Source organism: Hyla sarda, chromosome 8 (genome assembly GCF_029499605.1).
Source record: "Hyla sarda isolate aHylSar1 chromosome 8, aHylSar1.hap1, whole genome shotgun sequence".
Taxonomy (NCBI): Eukaryota; Metazoa; Chordata; class Amphibia; order Anura; family Hylidae; genus Hyla; species Hyla sarda.
In genome coordinates, this window is record NC_079196.1 from 15747404 (window position 1) to 15770592 (window position 23189).

At 47.2% G+C, this 23189-nt stretch overlaps 1 protein-coding gene across 1 annotated transcript in view; it reads left to right on the plus strand.

The window, feature by feature from the left end:
- The window catches only part of WNT10A (Wnt family member 10A), a 47616-nt gene extending 24669 nt beyond the window's left edge, over window positions 1-22947 (plus strand). The window contains exons 3-4 of the mRNA XM_056536611.1: window positions 427-800; window positions 22253-22947. Of these exons, the coding sequence (XP_056392586.1) occupies window positions 427-800; window positions 22253-22729 (851 nt within the window). The 3' untranslated portion in view covers window positions 22730-22947. The remainder of the gene's footprint in view (window positions 1-426; window positions 801-22252) is intronic.
- Window positions 22948-23189: the final 242 nt, after the last annotated feature.

Here is a 23189-nt window from a genome sequence, read left to right on the forward strand (position 1 = left end):
TGTTGGGTTTGCAGCTTATGGTGCTTAGTACTGCTCTATAATGTCCTTCATGGTGCTTCAGCATCTGAGGGTGTGCTATAGAGATAGAAGCAAAAGGGATTTCCTTTTTTGTGTATGGAAAAATCATAGAAGCTAGATTACACCCGTAAGCTAAAGGACAAGTGAAAAGTACTGATGGAACAAATGTTAAAAGATAAATTATATCTTAAATACAGGGATAATCACAGGGACCTGAACTATTCTACACATCCCCTGTGAAATGAAAAGTTCTGCAAATGTTTAGTATAGTTTGTGCATCAGCCTTCATCGTTTTACCGCTTTCTGCCTGCTCCCGGTAAATCCAGATTCTAAAACCCGGTAGATCTAATACTTCTGACAGTTTGCTACAATTATATCCATTTTACTGATCTCTCTTTTTTCCTCCAGGCTTCAGAGAAAGTGCCTACGCTTATGCCATCGCTGCTGCCGGGGTGGTGCACGCCGTCTCCAACGCTTGTTCCATGGGTAAATTAAAATCCTGCGGCTGTGATGAGAAGAGGAGAGGAGACGAGGAAGCCTTCAGAGCCAAATTACACAGACTGCAAATGGAGGCAATGAACCGAGGGAAGGGCATGGTACACGGGGTAATGGAGAACATGCCAGCAGAGGCCCCCGGGCCCCAGGACTCTTGGGAGTGGGGAGGATGCAGTCCCGATGTGGATTATGGAGAAAGGTTCTCCAGGGACTTCTTGGATTCTCGGGAACTTTACAGGGACATTCACGCCCGTATGAGGCTGCACAACAACAGGGCAGGCCGGCAGGTGAGTTTTTGTACCATTATTACTACTTCCATGGATATAAGGTACCAAGGCATATGGAACAAGCAGTACATTCCTGAGTCATACTGGATCCTGCAGCTGCACATCCCTGAGTCATACTGGATCCTGCAGCTGCACATCCCTGAGTCAAACAGGATCCTGCAGCTGCACATCCCCGAGTCAAACTGGATCCTGCAGCTGCACATCCCCGAGTCATACTGGATCCTGCAGCTGCACATCCCCGAGTCATACTGGATCCTGCAGCTGCACATCCCCGAGTCATAGTGGATCCTGCAGCTGCACATCCCCGAGTCATACTGGATCCTGCAGCTGCACATCCCCGAGTCATACTGGATCCTGCAGCTGCACATCCCCGAGTCATACTGGATCCTGCAGCTGCACATCCCCGAGTCATACTGGATCCTGCAGCTGCACATCCCCGAGTCATACTGGATCCTGCAGCTGCACATCCCCGAGTCATACTGGATCCTGCAGCTGCACATCCCCGAGTCATACTGGATCCTGCAGCTGCACATCCCTGAGTCATACTGGATCCTGCAGCTGTACAGTCACATAACAGAGATCCTGAAAGTGAAGTCTACCAGAAGCCGGACATTAATAGGTCCAATGTTCTATGCTGATAGAGTATAACAGAATTGTATTATGATCATGTCTAGTGGTCGGCCATGTTGAGGGTTGTAGTGTTGTATGTATAGAGCATACCCAAAGTGTTTTATGATTATCATGTCCAATGATCGGGTTGTTTCAGATTTTAGCTTTCAGCAAAAGCATCAACCCTGACATTATGGGACAATTAACTGGTATTTCCTTGACACATGCGGCAGCCATTATCTTTATCATGGGGGATATGTTGACTTCAGTTGTCTCACAGTGGACTCAGCTTTCCTTTCTCCTATTTATTCCTATGATGTTATGATATTCCTATTATTCCTATGATGTCTCATGCAGTTGTCACTTTATCTGACAATGATTTCTTCTTCACTCCGCACGTGTCTGGCAGAATATAGACAAATGCTCTGCAACCAGAACCTCTCCTGTGTTCTACAGGTGAAACTCAAAATGTTTTAATATCGTGCAAAAGTCTATTGTATTTCATTTATGCAACTTAAAGGGGTATTCCGGGTTTATACATCTTATCCCCTATCCATAGGACATGAATGGAGTGGGCGTGGCGTGACGTCACAGAATTCCGGGGGCTGTACCGAGATCGCGAGGGTCCTCAGCGGCGGGACCCCTGCGATCATACATCTTATCCCCTATCCTTTGGAAAGGGGATAAGATGCATAAACCCGGAATACCCCTTTAAAAGAAGAGGAAGCATGAAGTGCTCCAAAATCTCCTGGTAGATGGATGCGTTGACCCCGGACTTAATGAAGCACAGTGACCAATACCAGTAGATGACATGGCTCCCCAAATCATAGTAATTTGGGGGGGGGGGCTTTCAGGTTTTTATGAGCTGTAAGCCATAATCATCACAATTATGACAAATCACAGCTTGAACTATCTTGCTTTGCATGTAATGAGCCTCTCTCATATATTAGTTTCACCTTTTAAGTTGCATTACTGAAATAAATTAACTATGCACAATATTCTAATTTTTCAAGTTTCACCTGTATACTTGTCTTCTTATTGTGCACAGTATAAGATTTTCTCCTCTGTTCTGTATAAGAGGCTGTTTGTAAGTACGGTAGGTGTCATTGTTGCTTCAACCCTTCATATTTCATCTAGTGCTATGCATCCTGCTATGCATGGAACTTTAGATGTTCTATCTATAGTTCACTGAGCAGTGGAGATACATGGCCTGGTCAGATGGATCCAGATCTCTATAGGGAAACATGGCCTGGTCAGATGGATCCAGATCTCTATAGAGAAACATGGCCTGGTCAGATGGATCCAGATCTCTATAGGGAAACATGGCCTGGTCAGATGGATCCAGATCTCTATAGAGAAACATGGCCTGGTCAGATGGATCAGATCTCTATAGAGAAACATGGCCTGGTCAGATGGATCCAGATCTCTGTGGAGAAACATGGCCTGGTCAGATGGATCCAGATCTCTGAGGAGAAACATGGCCTGGTCAGATGGATCCAGATCTCTATAGGGAAACGTGGCCTGGTCAGATGGATCCAGATCTCTTTGGAGAAACATGGCCTGGTCAGATGGATTCAGATCTCTGTGGAGAAACATGGCCTGGTCAGATGGATCCATATCTCTATAGAGAAACATGGCCTGGTGAGATGGATCCAGATCTCTTTGGAGAAACATGGCCTGGTCAGATGGATCCAGATCTCTGTAGAGAAACATGGCCTGGTCAGATGGATCCAGATCTCTGAGGAGAAACATGGCCTGATCAGATGGATCCAGATCTCTGAGGAGAAACATGGCCTGGTCAGATGGATCCAGATCTCTATAGGGAAACATGGCCTGGTCAGATGGATCCAGATCTCTATAGAGAAACATGGCCTGGTCAGATGGATCCAGATCTCTATAGAGAAACATGGCCTGGTCAGATGGATCCAGATCTCTATAGAGAAACATTCAGATGGATACAGATCTCTATGGAGAAACATGGTCTGGTCAGAGGTATCCAGATCTCTATAGAGAAACATGGCCCAGTCAGATGGATCCAGATCTCTGTGGAGAAACATGGCCTGGTTAGATGGGTCCAGATCTCTGTGAAGAAACATGGCCTGGTCAGATGGATCCAGATCTCTATAGAGAAACATGACCTGGTAAGATGGATCCATATCTCTATAGAGAAACATGGCCTGGTCAGATGGATCCAGATCTCTATAGAGAAACATGACCTGGTCAGATGGATCCATATCTCTATAGAGAAACATGGCCTGGTCAGATGGATCCAGATCTCTGTAGAGAAACATGGCCTGGTCAGATGGATCCAGATCTCTGTAGGGAAACATGGCCTGGTCAGATGGATCCAGATCTCTGTGGAGAAACATGGCCTGGTCAGATGGATCCAGATGTCTATAGAGAAACATGGCCTGGTCAGATGGATCCAGATCTCTGCGGAGAAACATGACCTGGTCAGATGGATCCAGATCTCTGTAGAGAAACATGGCCTGGTCAGATGGTTCCATATCTCTGTGGAGAAACATGACCTGGTCAGATGGATCCAGTTCTCTGTGGAGAAACATGGCCTGGTCAGATGGATCCAGATCTCTGTGGAGAAACATGACCTGGTCAGATGGATCCAGTTCTCTGTGGAGAAACATGGCCTGGTCAGATGGATCCAGATCTCTGTGGAGAAACTTAGCCTGGTCAGATGGATCCAGATCTGAGGAGAAACATGGCCTGGTCAGATGAATCTAGATCTCTATAGAGAAACATGACCTGGTCAGATGGATCCAGATGTCTGTGGAGAAACATGACCTGGCCAAATGGATCCAGATCTCTGTAGAGAAACATGACCTGGTCAGATGTCTGTGGAGAAACATGGTCTGGTCAGATGGATCCAGATGTCTGTGGAGAAACATGGTCTGGTCAGATTGATCCATATCTCTATAGGGAAACATGGCCTGGTCAGATGGATCCAGATCTCTTTGGAGAAACATGGCCTGGTCAGATGGATCCAGATCTCTGTAGGGAAACATGTCCTGGTCAGATGGATCCAGATCTCTGTGGAGAAACATGACCTTGTCAGATGGATCCAGATCTCTGTGGAGAAACATGGCCTGGTCAGATGGATCCAGATCTCTGTAGAGAAACATAGCCTGGTCAGATGGATCCAGATCTCTATAGAGAAACATGGCCTGGTCAGATGGATCCAGATCTCTGTAGAGAAACATAGCCTGGTCAGATGGATCCAGATCTCTGTGGAGAAACTTGGCCTGGTCAGATGGATCCAGATGTCTGTGGAGAAACATGTTTTAGTCAGATGGATCCAGATGTCTGTGGAGAAACATGACCTGGTCAGATGGATCCAGATCTGAGGAGAAACATGGCCTGGTCAGATGAATCCAGATCTCTATAGAGAAACATGACCTTGTCAGATGGATCCAGATGTCTGTGGAAAAACATGAATGGTATGTAAAAGAAAGTAGTACGCACTCACCGCTAGGCGCTAGCCTCCGAGTGCTCCTAGAAGACGCCGACTTCACCCATGTCCCCGAACTCCACGGACTAACGACCGAAGCCTAGCGGTGAGTGCATACTACTTTCTTTTACATACCATTCATGATACTGCAACCTTCTTAATATGCACCCCGCAGGTGGTCGCTATATCAGGACACCCGGACCGCCATATGTAGAGGTATATCAGACCTTCATATCCCAGCTCAATTAGAAGCGTTACATTGTATTAACCCCATGAGTGCCCCCACTCTTTCTCCTACTAATACTGTGGAGAAATATGGCCTGGTCAGATGGATCCAGATCTCTGTAGAGAAACATGGTCTGGTCAGATGGATCCAAATCTCTGTGGAGAAACATGACCTGGTAAGATGGATCCAGATCTCTATAGAGAAACATGGCCTGGTCAGATGGATCCAGATCTCTATAGAGAAACATGACCTGGTCAGATGGATCCAGATCTCTATAGAGAAACATGGCCTGGTCAGATGGATCCAGATCTCTGTAGAGAAACATGGCCTGGTCAGATGGATCCAGATCTCTGTGGAGAAACTTGGCCTAGTCAGATGGATCCAGATGTCTGTGGAGAAACATGTCTTAGTCAGATAGATCCAGATGTCTGTGGAGAAACATGACCTGATCAGATGGATCCCGCTCTGAGGAGAAACATGGCCTGGTCAGATTAATCCAGATCTCTATAGAGAAACATGACCTGGTCAGATGGATCCAGATCTCTGTGGAGAAACATGGCCTGGTTAGATGGGTCCAGATCTCTGTGAAGAAACATGGCCTGGTCAGATGGATCCAGATCTCTATAGAGAAACATGACCTGGTAAGATGGATCCATATCTCTATAGAGAAACATGGCCTGGTCAGATGGATCCAGATCTCTATAGAGAAACATGACCTGGTCAGATGGATCCATATCTCTATAGAGAAACATGGCCAGGTCAGATGGATCCAGATCTCTGTAGAGAAACATGGCCTGGTCAGATGGATCCAGATCTCTGTAGGGAAACATGGCCTGGTCAGATGGATCCAGATCTCTGTGGAGAAACATGGCCTGGTCAGATGGATCCAGATGTCTATAGAGAAACATGGCCTGGTCAGATGGATCCAGATCTCTGCGGAGAAACATGACCTGGTCAGATGGATCCAGATCTCTGTAGAGAAACATGGCCTGGTCAGATGGTTCCATATCTCTGTGGAGAAACATGACCTGGTCAGATGGATCCAGTTCTCTGTGGAGAAACATGGCCTGGTCAGATGGATCCAGATCTCTGTGGAGAAACATGACCTGGTCAGATGGATCCAGTTCTCTGTGGAGAAACATGGCCTGGTCAGATGGATCCAGATCTCTGTGGAGAAACTTAGCCTGGTCAGATGGATCCAGATCTGAGGAGAAACATGGCCTGGTCAGATGAATCTAGATCTCTATAGAGAAACATGACCTGGTCAGATGGATCCAGATGTCTGTGGAGAAACATGGCCTGGCCAAATGGATCCAGATCTCTGTAGAGAAACATGACCTGGTCAGATGTCTGTGGAGAAACATGGTCTGGTCAGATGGATCCAGATGTCTGTGGAGAAACATGGTCTGGTCAGATTGATCCATATCTCTATAGGGAAACATGGCCTGGTCAGATGGATCCAGATCTCTATAGGGAAACATGGCCTGGTCAGATGGATCCAGATCTCTATAGAGAAACATGGCCTGGTCAGATGGATCCAGATCTCTATAGGGAAACATGGCCTGGTCAGATGGATCCAGATCTCTATAGAGAAACATGGCCTGGTCAGATGGATCAGATCTCTATAGAGAAACATGGCCTGGTCATATGGATCCAGATCTATATAGAGAAACATGGCCTGGTCAGATGGATCCAGATCTCTGAGGAGAAACATGGCCTGGTCAGATGGATCCAGATCTCTGAGGAGAAACATGGCCTGGTCAGATGGATCCAGATCTCTATAGGGAAACGTGGCCTGGTCAGATGGATCCAGATCTCTTTGGAGAAACATGGCCTGGCCAGATGGATTCAGATCTCTGTGGAGAAACATGGCCTGGTCAGATGGATCCATATCTCTATAGAGAAACATGGCCTGGTGAGATGGATCCAGATCTCTTTGGAGAAACATGGCCTGGTCAGATGGATCCAGATCTCTGTAGAGAAACATGGCCTGGTCAGATGGATCCAGATCTCTGAGGAGAAACATGGCCTGATCAGATGGATCCAGATCTCTGAGGAGAAACATGGCCTGGTCAGATGGATCCAGATCTCTATAAGGAAACATGGCCTGGTCAGATGGATCCAGATCTCTATAGAGAAACATTGCCTGGTCAGATGGATCCAGATCTCTGTGGAGAAACATGACCTTGTCAGATGGATCCAGATCTCTGTGGAGAAACATGGCCTGGTCAGATGGATCCAGATCTCTGTAGAGAAACATAGCCTGGTCAGATGGATCCAGATCTCTATAGAGAAACATGGCCTGGTCAGATGGATCCAGATCTCTGTAGAGAAACATAGCCTGGTCAGATGGATCCAGATCTCTGTGGAGAAACTTGGCCTGGTCAGATGGATCCAGATGTCTGTGGAGAAACATGTTTTAGTCAGATGGATCCAGATGTCTGTGGAGAAACATGACCTGGTCAGATGGATCCAGATCTGAGGAGAAACATGGCCTGGTCAGATGAATCCAGATCTCTATAGAGAAACATGACCTTGTCAGATGGATCCAGATGTCTGTGGAAAAACATGAATGGTATGTAAAAGAAAGTAGTACGCACTCACCGCTAGGCGCTAGCCTCCGAGTGCTCCTAGAAGACGCCGACTTCACCCATGTCCCCGAACTCCACGGACTAACGACCGAAGCCTAGCGGTGAGTGCATACTACTTTCTTTTACATACCATTCATGATACTGCAACCTTCTTAATATGCACCCCGCAGGTGGTCGCTATATCAGGGCACTCGGACCGCCATATGTAGAGGTATATCAGACCTTCATATCCCAGCTCAATTAGAAGCGTTACATTGTATTAACCCCATGAGTGCCCCCACTCTTTCTCCTACTAATACTGTGGAGAAATATGGCCTGGTCAGATGGATCCAGATCTCTGTAGAGAAACATGGTCTGGTCAGATGGATCCAAATCTCTGTGGAGAAACATGACCTGGTAAGATGGATCCATATCTCTATAGAGAAACATGGCCTGGTCAGATGGATCCAGATCTCTATAGAGAAACATGACCTGGTCAGATGGATCCAGATCTCTATAGAGAAACATGGCCTGGTCAGATGGATCCAGATCTCTGTAGAGAAACATGGCCTGGTCAGATGGATCCAGATCTCTGTGGAGAAACTTGGCCTAGTCAGATGGATCCAGATGTCTGTGGAGAAACATGGCCTGGTCAGATGGATCCAGATGTCTGTGGAGAAACATGTCTTAGTCAGATAGATCCAGATGTCTGTGGAGAAACATGACCTGATCAGATGGATCCCGCTCTGAGGAGAAACATGGCCTGGTCAGATTAATCCAGATCTCTATAGAGAAACATGACCTGGTCAGATGGATCCAGATCTCTGTGGAGAAACATGGCCTGGTCAGATGGAACCAGATCTCTATAGAGAAACATGACCTGGTCAGATGGGTCCAGATGTCTGTGGAGAAACATGGCCTGGTCAGATGGATCCAGATCTATAGAGAAACATGGCCTGGTCAGATGGATCCAGATCTCTATAGAGAAACATGGCCTGGTAAGATGGATCCAGATCTCTATAGAGAAACATGGCCTGGTCAGATGGATCCAGATCTCTATAGAGAAACATGTCCTGGTCAGATGGATCCAGATCTCTATAGAGAAACATGTCCTGGTCAGATGGATCCAGATCTCTATAGAGAAACATGTCCTGGTCAGATGGATCCAGATCTCTATAGAGAAACATGGCCTGGTCAGATGGATCCAGATCTCTATAGAGAAACATGTCCTGGTCAGATGGATCCAGATCTCTATAGAGAAACATGACCTGGTCAGATGGATGCAGATCTCTATAGAGAAACATGTCCTGGTCAGATGGATACAGATCTATAGAGAAACATGACCTGGTCAGATGGATGCAGATCTCTATAGAGAAACATGTCCTGGTCAGATGGATACAGATCTATAGAGAAACATGGCCTGGTCAGATGGATACAGATTTTTGTGGATAAACATGGCCTGGTCTGATGGATCCTGATGTCTTAGTAGAAATCTGGCCTGATAACATGCGGCTGATTTCATGCCATGTGATCTGCCGCAAAATGAAACTATAATGTGCGCACAAAGAGCCGTTGTCCTATTCCTGGTGAGTGTGCAGAAGCGTCATGACTGACCCTGATGGAGAATAAACCGCTGGGGGTTGTAGTGTTTTATGTATAGAGAGTTTATTGGAAATATATTGGTTGTAGTGTTCTTTCTATATAGTGTAACAGAATTGTATTATGGTCATGTCCAGTGGTAGATCATGTTGGGGGTTGTAGCTTTATATGAACAGAGTCAAATGGAATGATATTATGATGATATCCGATGATCATCCATGTTAGGGTTGTAGTCTTCTATGTATAATAGAATTCTATCATAGTCAGGTGTGACTATGTGGTCAGGTGATATTGGGGGTTGTAGTGTTCTATGTATAGAGAATATTAGAAGTGTTTATGGTTATGTCTGGTGATATTGGGGGTTGTAGTTTTCTATATATAGTGTATACCATAATTGTATTATGGTAACGTCGGGTGATATTGGGGGTTGTAGTCTTCTATGTATGGTATATAATTGTTTCATTGTAATGACTGGTGGTCGGTGATATTGGGGGTTGTAGTCTTCTATGTATAGCGTATAATAGAATTGTATCATGGACATGTCAGGTGATATTGGGGGTTGTAGTTTTCTATGTATAGCGTATAATAGAATTGTATCATGGTCATGTCAGGTGATATTGGGGGTTGTAGTCGTCTATGTGTAGTGTATAATATATTTGTATCATGGTCATGTCTGGGGTCAGGTGATATTGGGGGTTGTAGTCTTCTATGTTTAGTGTATAACAGAATTGTATCATGGTCATTTCAGATGATATTGGGGGTTGTAGTTTTCAATGTGTAGTGTATAATAGAATAGTATCATGGTGGTTGTGTGGTGCAGGGCAGATGTTGTTACTCTAAGGGCAGATGGCAACACCCCTTGTATTCGTGACACCAGGGCGTGGTTTATCCTATAGCCACCTGTAGGTATACCGCTGGATCCTGGGCTAGGCACGGGGGCAGTAAAGACTCAGATGCCAACTTACGGACAACAGCAGCTTTACTGAGGGTAGACAGGTGGTAAAGTCTATACAGTTCAGCCAGGGCCCAAGGAGGTGACCAGTGACGCAGAGACATTAAGGACTTGCTGGGACTTGTAGTAGGACTGGACAATTGAATGCAGACCACGCTGACTTGACAGATGACAGGGACTGACTTGGCTCATAAAGCTGTGACTTTATCTTACTTGACTTGATGGCGGCTGCAGGACTGGACTTTGAGGTCTCCAAAACTCTGGACACACAGACTAGACAAGACTGCACTGGACCTCAGCAGAAGAGAGAGAAGCTCCACCCAGGGCTTATATGGGGGAAACCAGCAGGGAGCCCATAGGTCACTCTTGTGGTCACCTGGTCACTGGTACCTCCTGGGTAACAATCACATGACATAACTCTTAAAGATACAAGACATTTTATAATACAATACACTGCAGAACATATGTACAGGGGGGAAACAGGTACAAGGGGCCCTGGGGACACTGAAGGAAGCTGCCTGGCAGGACAGCAAGGGTACGGGGTAACATCTCCTGTACTGGGCCACCACACTTGTGGTGGAGGGGTGTGTGGTGCAGGGCAGATATTGTTATCCTAGGGGCAGATGGCATTAACCCCCTGTATTTGTGACGCCAGGGCGCAGTTTAGCCTATAACCACCTGTAGGTACACCACTAGATCCTGGGCTAGGCACAGGGGCAATAATGACTCAGATGCCAAGTTACGGACAGCGGAAGCTTTACTGAGGGTAGACAGATGGTAAAGTCTATACAGATCAGCCAGGGCCCAAGGAGGTGACCAGTGACGCAGAGACCTTAAGGGCTTGCTTGGACTTGTAGTAGGACTGGACAATTGAATGCAGACCCCGCTGACTTGACAGATGACAGGGACTGACTTGACTCATAAAGCTGTGACTTTATCTTACTTGACTTGATGGCGGCTGCAGGACTGGACTTTGAGGTTTTCAAAACTCTGGACACACACACTAGACAAGACTACACTGGACCTCAGCAAAAAAGAGAGAAGCTCCACCCAGGGCTTATAACACTTTACATGGTAAAACATATTTACAATGGGGAAACAAGTGCAGGGGGCCTTGGGGACACTGAAGGAAGCTGCCTGACAGGACATCAGAAGCACGGGGTAACACCTCCCGTACTGGGACACCACAGTTGGGTTCTTCCTAGACATGTGCAGAACCAAAAATGTTGTTTTTTTCGTTTTCGTTTTTTTAAATTTTTTGGTTCTGTGAATATTCGTAATGCTTTGCATTCGTCATATTCGGTTTTCGGATGCATCCGCGAATTTTTTTTTTTTTCGTTTTCGGATGCATTCGTTTAAAAAACGGATGCATTCGTTAAAAACAACTAATGCATTCGTTAATTCTGATTTTTGGTTCTGCACATGTCTAGTAATCCCTCAACATACGATGGTAATTCGTATGTTGAGGGATTCGTGCAATGTAAAAAAGTAAAGTCCTACTCACCTGTCGCCGCTGCTCCCGATGGTGTCCCCCGGGCCTCCGCTGGACTCTCCCAGTCCTCTTCGGTACTCCGCTGGGCTCTGCTGGGCTCTCCTGGTCTTCTCCGGTCCTCCGCTGTCTCCCGCAAGGCCTTACTGGGCCTACGTAGCTCCGTATCACGTCGCTGCCGCACGCCGTTCCTATTGGATGACGGGACGGCGTGCGCGACGGCGTCATAACGACGTCAGAGGGAGACCCGTATGAAGGCCCCGGACCAGCCCAGGACCCACCGGAGGAAGGCCCAGAGCAGCGCGGAATGGTGAGTGAACCTGCCCGGGCCGCTTCAACTGCTATCCGGCAGCGGCTTAAGCATTATGCGCTGCCGGATAGCAGTTGATGCATGGCCCCGACCTTCGGTATACTGATAATGAATGCATTCGTTAACTGTATATTCCTTATTCGTATGCTTTTTCGGGATTTTGTGATTTTTTTTTTCGTGCATTCTTTTCGTAACGATCATCCGAAAATGGGAAAATTCGTTTCGTTCCGTGTTCGTTACGAAACGAATTGCACATGTCTAGTTCTTCCATCCTCTCATGGGCTCCAGTCCCGGTGGGGAGCGTCTCCTGGGATCCGACGGTGTCATCGTCCTCTGTTCTTTTCTCGTGTTTGATGTTGATCCTCATCTTCTGTAATTATCTCAGTCACCTGCACAGACTGTGATCTCCGCACAGACTGAGGATCTGAGGGGGGCACGTAAGTGGACAAAATGGCTTCAAAGTGCAATAGTAGTGTGCCCCAAACAGCATAGTCCGAGGGGTTACAATCACTGTAGGATGCCAATGTATGAATGACACTTAGGCCACATAAATACAAAGTCACAGGCAGACAGGACAGAGAGGTGATGACATCATTCTGTCTGCATAATGATGTCATCAAGCTTCACAAAGTGACTATTTTACTCATAATATATATATATATATATATATATATATATCGATGGTCTCCAGACTTTGGAGCTCAAGATGTTGAAAAACTACAACTCCCAGCATGCCCGGACAGCCAACGGCTGTCCGGGCATGCTGGGAGTTGTAGTTTTGCAACAGCTGGAGACACCCTGTTTGGGAAACACAGGATTAGTATCTTATTGTGGCCTTCCCCTGTGGATAGGGGATAAGTTTATTTTTGCTGCAGTACATTACGTTTACAACATCAAAGATAAAAAAAATCCTTTGCCACACCATATTCTGACCCGAATAACTTGGCAAAAGCAAAATTTTAGTGCTGTAAGCTGTATATATATATATATATATATATATATATATATATATATAAATATACATTTTTATTACATATTATATTTATATTATTTTATATGAGGGGAGGGGGGGGGGAAATAATATTAAAATAATATAAAAATATATTAAATATTAAAATATTCTAAGAGGGCAGAGAGTGTGCTCCCCATCCTCTACCGAACATCCTAGATGCCTTAGTCACTATTGACCGTAGAATCTAAGAGGTTAAATAGTCAGGATCAGCAATATCTCCGATCTCGGACTCTGGGTACCAGCTGGAGTGTTAAACTCTCTCTCTTTTTTGTTTTTTTTTGTTTTACGGCCATCATTCTGACAGGGCGCAACGGGCACAAGCGGGTCCCGATGGACCCCATTATAGTCAATGGGGTCCGTCGGGTGCTGCTGTTTTTCACCGGGAGTAGCGGGAGAAAAAGATGGCACAAGCAGTATTTTTTCTCCTGCTATTCTCCCCGGCGGCCCCGATATCTGTCACACACTACCGTGTGAATGGGGCCTTAATCCAAAATAGATTTCATTAAAGTGTACCTCTCATCAAAAAAAACTTTTGATGTATTATAGATTAATGTATGCAGAATAACTTTACAATTGCATGTTATTAAAAAAATATGCTTCTTTCTATTTAATTTTCCACTTTGAAGAAATGACCACTAGGGGTCTCCCTACCAGTCCTGGCAGCAAGCATTTCAGACTCATGCTGGTGTCCTAAACACTACGAGCTGCCAGTCTGCTTTGTTCACAAAGGAGAAACACTCAGAGCTGCCAGCCTGCTTTGTTCACAGCCTGTTTGGCTGTGAACAAAGCAGGCTGGCAGCTCTGAGTGTTTAGGACTCCAGCACGAGTCAGAAATGCTTGCTGACAGGACTGATCGGGAAAAATACAATAGAAAGAAGCATATTTTTTCATTAACATGCTATTGGAAAGTTATTCAATATTCATTAATCTAAAATATATCAAAAGTTTATTTGATGAGAGGTAACCCTTTAATTATCTCTGACCGTTTTGTGTATACAGCCCCTATGTGTCTCCATGGTAACAGACTACAACCAAACCTGCTGTCATATTTTCTTATATTTCCTCTCTTGCTTCATGATAATGTAGAATAGTACAGATGCAGCACCTGCCAACATATGGCTAAATGATGGTGCCGCAGCATTCCTTTGCTTTAGCCCTCGCACCCTCGTGTCACCTTTCAGTGAGTGTAATCCGGACAAGGGTATGTGAGTGATGATGGACACACCGTACTGTATACATTGCTGCTCACTCTACACTCACCGGGCTGGGCCGCAAACTGTGTGCATCGCTGCTCACTGCCTACAGGAGCAGGGAGTCTAGCAAGAGATAGGAGTCCCTGCTCCTGTACGTACTCTCTCTCACTCACCACCAAAACAGAGCAGCGGCACGTGCCGCCCATGTCTTTACCAGACGCTAGGTTAGACAGAAGAGGGAGGGGAACATGGAAGAACATGACTGCACAATCAGACTACCAGGGTTTTGTTTGTGGTCTGTTACCATGGAGACACATAGATCTGCTCAGGAGCTGTGTACACCAAATGCTAAGAGACTTTAAAATAAAACCCTTTTTTTTTCATAGTTTCTTTACTTTTCATTTTAGATGCATAGAAGATATCGGTCGTGAAGGTGAATACAGCCTTTAAAGGAGTAGTGCAGTGAAAAATAACTTATCCCCTATCCAAAGGATAGGGGATAAGTTATAGATTGCGGGGGGTCCGACTGCTGGGACCCCTCATGATCTCCTGAACAGGGCCCGGCAGTCTGCTGGAAGTGGCCGTTCTGACCCCTGCAGAAAGCCACGGCCGGCTCGCCCCCACAATGTATCTCTATGGCATACATGGAGGGGGTGTGTTGGCCACCGCTCCGGGGGGTTGGCAGGCCCACTTCCAGCAGACTGCCGGGCCCTGTTCAGGAGACCACGAGGGATCCCAGCAGTCAGACCCCCGTGATCTATAACTTATCCCCTATCCAAAGGATAGGGGATACCGTATATACTCGAGTATAAGCCGACCCGAATATAAGCCGAGGCCCTTAATTTCACCCCAAAAACCCAGGAAAAGTTATGGACTCGACTATAAGCCTAGGGTGGGAAATACATCATCCCCCCATGTTATCATCAACTCCCCGTCATCATCACCGCCTGTCAATCCCTTCTCAGTGGTCTTCAACCTGCGGACCTCCAGATGTTGCAAAACTACAACTCCCAGCATGCCCGGACAGCCATCGGCTGTCCGGGCATGCTGGGAGTTGTAGTTTTGCAACATCGGGAGGTCCGCAGGTTGAAGACCACTGAGAAGGGATTGACAGGCGGAGATGGGCGGCCGGGACCATCCCCTCACAGCTAAAGCCAGAAAAGTTTTTTTTTTTGTTCACTCGAGTATAAGCCGAGGGGGGGAGTTTTCAGCACGAAAAATCCTGCTGAAAAACTAGGCTTATACTCGAGTATATACGGTAAGTTATATTTCACTACACTACTCCTTTAAAGGGACACTCTGGTGGAAAACTTTATTTTAATTTTTTTTAAATGAACTGGTGCCAGAATGTTAAACAGATTTGTAAATGAATTATTTCAGTACTGTTTAGCAGCTGTATGCTGCAGAGGAAATTCTTTTCTTTTTGAATTTCTTTTTTGTCTTGTCCACAGTGCTCTCTGCTGACACCTCTGTCCCTGTCAGGAACTGTCCAGAGCAGCATAGGTTTGCTATGGGGATTTTCTCCTGCTCTGGACAGTTCCTGATACAAGCATCAGGTGTCAGCAGAGAGCACTGTGGACAAGACAAAAAAGAAATTAAAAAAGAACAGAATTTCCTCTGTAGCATACAGCAGCTAATAAGTACTGGAAGGGTAAAGATTTTTTTTTTTTTATAGAAGTAATTTACAAATCTGTTTCATAAACGCAAATCAGAAATGATTCTCCCAGTACATCTGGTTCATTCTCCGTCGCTGACTATCCCTTCCTGATTTTCCAAAATGGCAGCATCCCCTTCGCGTTACAGAACGTTCTTTGATCTTCTAATTGGCTCCAGGACATGACAGGCGCATCCAGTGTTGTGTAAACACGGAGAACAATGAGCGTCCGCCGCGTTCAGGACGGATCGGCAGGAAGTGGAAGTTTGTGCAGAGATCAGAACTGTGGACAAACTGTCCTGACACACGGAGGGGATCTCCATGCAGCACCCGGTGTTCTAAACATAATGTTTAGGACGATGGGTTCCCGCGGCGGGGGTTGTGACGTCACGCCCCATTTGTTACCTCACGCCACGCCCCCTTGTTTACTTCACGCCACGTCCCCTTGTTACGTCACGCCACACCCCCTCCATTCATGTCTATGGGAGGGGGCATGACGGCCATCACGCCCCCCCCCCCCATAGACATGAATGGAGGGGGTGTAGCGTGACATCATGAAGGGGGCAAAGTGTGACGTCACGATCCCCACCGTGGGAACCCAGCATTCTAAACATACTGTTTAAAACACCGGGTTCTGAACAGAGAAATGCGGAATCTGTTGTGAAATGCATTGCCGTCTATGGAGATGGCGCATTTCCGAGTGGTCCCAGCACCAACATTTTCTGCCAATTCCTTCTACCTGCGGAACGTCTGCCCAGAAAACTTCCAGGCATACATTCCCCCATGTAAACATAGCCTCATTGTGTCAAAAATACAACATACATAGCCAAAATTCTGACACGTTTCGGGTGCATTTGACCCTTAGTTATGACATGACCAAGGGTCAGAGGGACCCGAAACATGTCGGCTACGTTCACACAGTGTAGATAGAGCTGTATTTTTATTTTTGCAGCCTGCGGAAGGTCCAGCCAGTGTGAATGGCGCCTCAGAGCTTACAGTTTTTGGTTTTCCCTTCATGCTATTACATTACACGGTATTACATTTTGCCAAGGAAATAGGTATTGATTCTAAAGGGAATTGAAATTAGAATTTTTTTTTGCCAAATTCCGTAGTGTGTGCTTCCCTCTACAGTTTTTGACCTCTTCTCTTTAGGCCTCGTTCACATTGCTGTTCGCATCCGACCCGTTGAGGGACCCTAAAAGAGGTCAGATGCAAATGGCTACTATCGGGTTCTAATGGACCCCATTCACTTGCATAGGGCCCGTCGGTGATCCGGTAATTTTACAGGAATTTGGCGGAGAAAAAAAATTTCTCTGCTAAACTCCCGTCCTTCTGGCCGAATAGCAGAGTCCGACGGCAATGTGAACGGGGCCTTAGCTATATTATGTTTTGGGTTATCTGTTTATAATTGTAATAACTTTAAAGGGGTACTCCGTCCCTAAGACATCTTATCCCCTGTCCAAAGGATAGGGGATAAGATGTCTGACCGCAGGGGTCCCCGCAATCTTGCATTCGGCTCTTTTGAGCTGCACGCCGCGTTGCCAGCTCACAAACTGCCCGGTGACGGCCACTGGCCCCCGCTATGCAAGTCTATGGGAGGGGGCGTGACAGCCATCACGCCCCCTCCCATAGACTTGCATAACGGGGGGTGGGACGTGACATTACACGGGGGAGGAGTGGTGACGTCACGATACTCCGGCCCCGTGGTCGGCACCCAGCAGTTTATGAGCTGGCAGCGCAGTGTGCAGCTCAAAGAGGTGGGTGCCGAATGCAAGATTGCGGGGGGTCTAAACAAAATATTGTTTAGAATAACAAACAATAATAATCTATAGGAACACGTGGTGCGGTGTGCCGGGCGGCGGTGCCAGGTGCGGTGTGCCGGGCGGCAGTGCCAGGTGCGGTGTGACGGGCGGCGGTGCCAGGTGCGGTGTGCCGGGCGGCGGTGCCAGGTGCGGTGTGCCGGGCGGCGGTGCCAGGTGCGGTGTGACGGGCGGCGGTGCCAGGTGCGGTGTGCCGGGCGGCGGTGCCAGGTGCGGTGTGTGTCACCATCTGCCTATATGTAACAGTTTGGATGATAATTGTTGTTTATCCAAGAGAATCAGTAGATGATGTAGTGTAGTGTAAGCCCACCTAAAGCTGCATTCACACCTCGTTTTCACAGTACGGGTGCCGGATCCGGCTGGGGGAGGGGTAAACCGGGCTCTCCTGTAGCCCAGCCGGACCAGCGCTGAAATCCATTTACTTTAATGAGCCAAGCGGAGTCAAATGGTGACTCCAGTTGGCTCATTTTTTACCCGTATCCGGTTTCCTGACCGGAGCTAAAGCCGGATCCTGCTGGGGGGGGTAACCGGGCGCTCCCGTACCCCAGCCGGATCCGCCACCCGTACAGTGAAAATGAGGTGTGAATGCAGCCAGGAATGAACTAGATGGCTATACATTCCGTGCAGTGTCCGCAGAAACACGTTCATTCTTACTCCAGACGTGGAAAACAGAGTTTCTGTGCCGGAAACATCAGGTATGGAAATTCCGCCGTGTGCACAGCGCAGCAGAATCCCATTGAATTCAACAGGACTCAACGGCAGAGAAATCTCTGAGCCGTATTCCAATGCCTAAAAGTGACTGGGGGGCACTCCTGGGTATTACAAGGGGGTGGGATTCCTGGGTATTCCAAGGGGGTGGGATTCCTGGGTATTCCAAGGGGTGGGATTCCTGCGTAGTCTTGGGATGGGGCTTAAATATCCTTTAGAAATGTTGTTAAAGTGTAGCTCCCACCATCCTTTTTTTTTCTGTCCCTGCTATTGCCCATCTATCCCTAACCCCCTCCCTGCCTTAATTTTTTTTTTTACTATTTTAGAAATGCCTTTTTGTCTGCCTGGTAGTGTGCTCACTTACCAGGCAGACTTCCCCAGCAGGCACGATGTCACTGATGCCTGCTGGGGCCGACTTCCACCCTTAGTTCACCTATACAGGGTGCCTTCAGCTGTTTCACCACTACAACTCCCAGCTTGCCCTGACATCTATTGGCTGTCAGGGCATGCTGGGAGTTGTAGTGGTAAAACAACTGGAGGCACCCTGTGGTGAAAACAATAACTTTGTTATGGCCGTGGCGTTACCCCCGCCCCGCTGAAAACAATACATTTGTTATAACCGCAGCGCTACCCCCCGTGCTGAAGGCAATACACTTCTTATGGCGACAGCGCTAATATCACCCCCACCCAAAACAGACATACCCAAGTGCTGTGCAGAGTCCTTCCTGAGGCAGCAGCAGCGGCGTATGCCGGGAGGCGGGGCCGGCGTGTGAGGCCAGGGAGCCAATGCGCTCTTAGTGCCTTCTCCCGCCTGTCTTATTGACAGGCAGGGAGCGAGCGCAGGCTGAATGAATTAGGACCGATGCCCAGCCGGCATATGTCCGAATTCAGGCGTGACGTCACGTCAGGCTGCAGCCGGCCACTCGGAGGGAGACCCCTAGTGGCCGGTTTTCAAGGGAGACCCCTAGTATCCGAATCAACGGGAAGTCTCCATGACCACTTGACAGAAATCAGAAGGGGACATGTTTTTATCAAGTTGTCTAAGTAGTGCATCCTCAGGTTTAGATCCCTTTGCCTAGATCTCTGCACAGGTCACGAAGCATGCAAACAACACTCTAATACACCTCCTCGCCCTCACTGCACACTCACCTCTACACATAAATGACAATATAAAATGCAGTTCACCTTCTCCCCTTACTACACACAAAGCTCTACACATGCCCAGAGCATGCCCACAAAACTCTCCCATAGAAGTGAATATAAGACATAGTTCACCTCCTCCCCCTCACTACACACTGACCTATACACAGGTCCAGAGCATGCACACAAAACTCTACCATAGAAGTCTGTATAAGATTTATACAACTTACCTCCGCAATACACATCTACACAGGTCCATAGCATGCCCACATAACTCTCTCACAATAATATAAAATCTATTCAGCTTACCTCTTTCCCCTCACTATACACCAACCTCTACACAGGTCTAGAGCATTCCCACAAAAGTCAATATAAGATACATCTACCCCCCCCCCCATACAGATGTCTACACAGGTTTAGAGCATTCCCACAAAACTCTCCTATAGAAATCAATTTGAGATACAGTTCACCTCTTCCCCCTCGCTACACACTAAGCTCTACACATGCCCAGAGCATATCCACAAAACTCTCTCATAGAAGTCTATGCAGGATGTATACAACTTACCTCCTCCTCCTCACTACACATCTACACAGGTCCATAGCATGCCCACAAAACTCTCCCATAGAAGTCAATATGATATACAGTTCACCTCATCCCCCTCACTACACAATGACCTTTTAACAGGTCCATTGCATTCCCACAAAACTCTCCCATATCCACAATATAAGATGTTTTCAGCTAACCTCTTTCCTCTCACTACACACCAACCTCTACACAGGTCTAGAGAATTCCTACAAAAGTCAATATAAGAAGACTCCCATAGAAGTCAATATAAGATACATCTTACCTGCTCCTATATACAGGCGTCTACATAGGTTCTGAGCATTCCCACAAAACTCTCCCATAGAAGTCAACACCTCATCCCCCTCACTACATACTGACCTCTTCACAGGTCCAGAGCATGCCCACAAAACTCTCCCATAGAAGTCAACATGAGATACAGCTTCCCTATACCCCCCTGCACAGTGACCTTACTACAGGTCACAGAGCATGCTCGCTACACTCCTATAGTAGTCAGTACATCATCTCCAGACTACAGCTTCCTATGGACCATGTGGCTGCTGTAAAGCAAATCACTAATTGCTGTTAATAACAGCTCAGACGAGATGGCCGCCACATAATCATATAAAGAAAATACAATTTAAGAAAATTTAGAGAAAGAAATCAGAGAGAGCGATGTGGCGCATACCGTTACATTTGCGGTCACGTTCCATTTGCGGTCACGTTCCATCGTGCATTTAATGCTCATCAATGACGCAAGACGTTCGCCGTGCCCCAGAGCTAGCGACTCCAAGCAGATCTCAGGTGTGACCTTTAACCCTTCTCCTACTTGACCTCCCCGTGACCTCCACCATCACCTGCAGGGCGCCTACGGCTTTTACAGCTTGTCAGGGGAGCTTTCAGCTTTCAAACCAATTTGCTCCAGGCTTGTTTCCATAAATCTTTAAGCCTTTCCTTTTATTCGCCAGATCCTTTATATTGACAGCGGAAAAAAAATAAAAACTTCTATTAACTCTTTACGGCCCAAAAGTTGCGACGGAATCTTGCTCCGAAGCGTTGTCTTATCTTACTCTTTGCATATTGGAGAAACGCTGTCATATACTTCCTCATATACTTTGTGTCGCTGTCAAGACCTCTGCTTGCTGTCAACGCATGAAAAAAATTGTAGATGTGTCTGATTTTTAGATGTCTATTGCAGATATAGGGCCCCCACAATTTACTAATTCAGTTGTTTTCCAACCAGGGGTGCCTCCAGCTGTTGCAAAACTACAACTTCCAGCATGCCCGGACAGCCAAAGGCTGTCCGTGCATGCTGGGAGTTGTAGTTTTGCTACAGCTGGAGGTCCACAGCTTGGAGACCACTGGTCTAGCATGTCCTATGAGATGCAGCTTCACAAAAGCTTGTAAAAGGGAAAACCCTAGGATACAGGTTGAAGCTGCATCTCACAGGAATACACTGAGACTCTATAGTGTGAGGCGGTTGGCTCGTCGAGCATGCTGGGAGTTGTAGTTTTGCCACAGTTGGAGGTCCACAGTTTGGAGACCACTGGTCTCGTGTGTCCTACGAGATGCAGCTTACAAAAGATTGTAAAAGGGAGAAACATAGGAAGCAAACTGAAGCTGCATCTCATAGGAATACACTGAGACTCTATAGTGTAAGGCGGTTGGCTGTCCAGGTATGCTGGGAGTTGTAGTTTTGCAATGGTTGGAGGTCCACAGTTTGGAGACCACTGGTCTTGTGTGTCCTATGAGATGCAGCTTACAAAAGATAGTAAAAGGGAGAAACATAGGAGGCAAATTGAAGCTGCATCTCATAGGAATACACTGAGACTCTATAGTGTGAGTCCGGACGGCCAACGGGCATGCTGAGAGTTGCGGTTTTGCAGCATCTGGAGGTCCACAGTTTGAAGACCACAGTTCAGACTCCGGGTTCATAAATTATTTACCTGCACTGCTACATTGTAACAATCAGGATCAGAGAGAAAGGTTTGTGCTGCTCATGTGCTTAGCTCAGGGATGATATTGTAGACCGGATACATTGTAACAAACCCTCAGTTGTATGACGTTTAGGATGTATTCACTCACTGACAGCAAGCATGTGCCCCACAGTACGGTAGTGATGGATTTCTTCTGCTCCTTCCCCAGGTTGTGATGGAGAACATGAAGAGAAAGTGTAAATGCCACGGCACGTCCGGCAGCTGCCAGCTGAAGACCTGTTGGCAGGTAACGCCTGAATTCCGTCTGATCGGCGCCCTCCTGAAGGAGCGGTTTGCGCTGGCCACCATGATCCGGCCCCATAATCGTAATAACGGACAACTGGGTCAGCTGGACCAGACTCACGCCCCCTACAGGAGACGAGCCGGGATCACGGACTTGGTCTATTTCGAGAAGTCGCCGGATTTCTGCGAGCAGGAGCTCCACCTGGACTCGGCAGGGACGCAGGGGCGGATCTGCAACAAAACTAGCCCGGGGATGGACAACTGCGAGAGCCTGTGCTGCGGCCGCGGACACAACATCCTGCGCCAGACGCGGAGTGAGCGCTGCAACTGCAAATTCCACTGGTGCTGCTACGTGGTGTGCGAGGAGTGCCAGATCACCGAGTGGGTGAGCGTGTGCAAGTGAAGGGAACCAGAGAAATAAAAAAAATTAAAAAAACACGCCGCCACCTATGCGCTCGCCGCCGGAGGTACAGGAAACATGCCATAGTCCACACTCGGCCGACCACGGGACACGGAACTGACACGTCCGTGATGGGATTTGCTGCAAAGACTGAGATCGTTACGGCTAAGTGTAACAAATATAAGGGAGAAGCCATGTTTTATAAGGGTTAATCCTGTGCTTCCCGAACAGGGTGTCTCCAGCTGTTGCAAAACTACAACTCCCAGCATGCCCGGACAGCCAACGGCTGTCCGGGCATGCTGGGAATTGTAGTTTTGCTACAGCTGGAGGCACCCTGGTCGGGAAGTATTGGTTTAATCTGTCCAATTGCTGGATGGCGGCACATGTCCACAATACGTACCGCCATCTGGTGCTCCAACATTCATGCTATAAATACCTCTGTAACACAGCTTCTTATGCAACC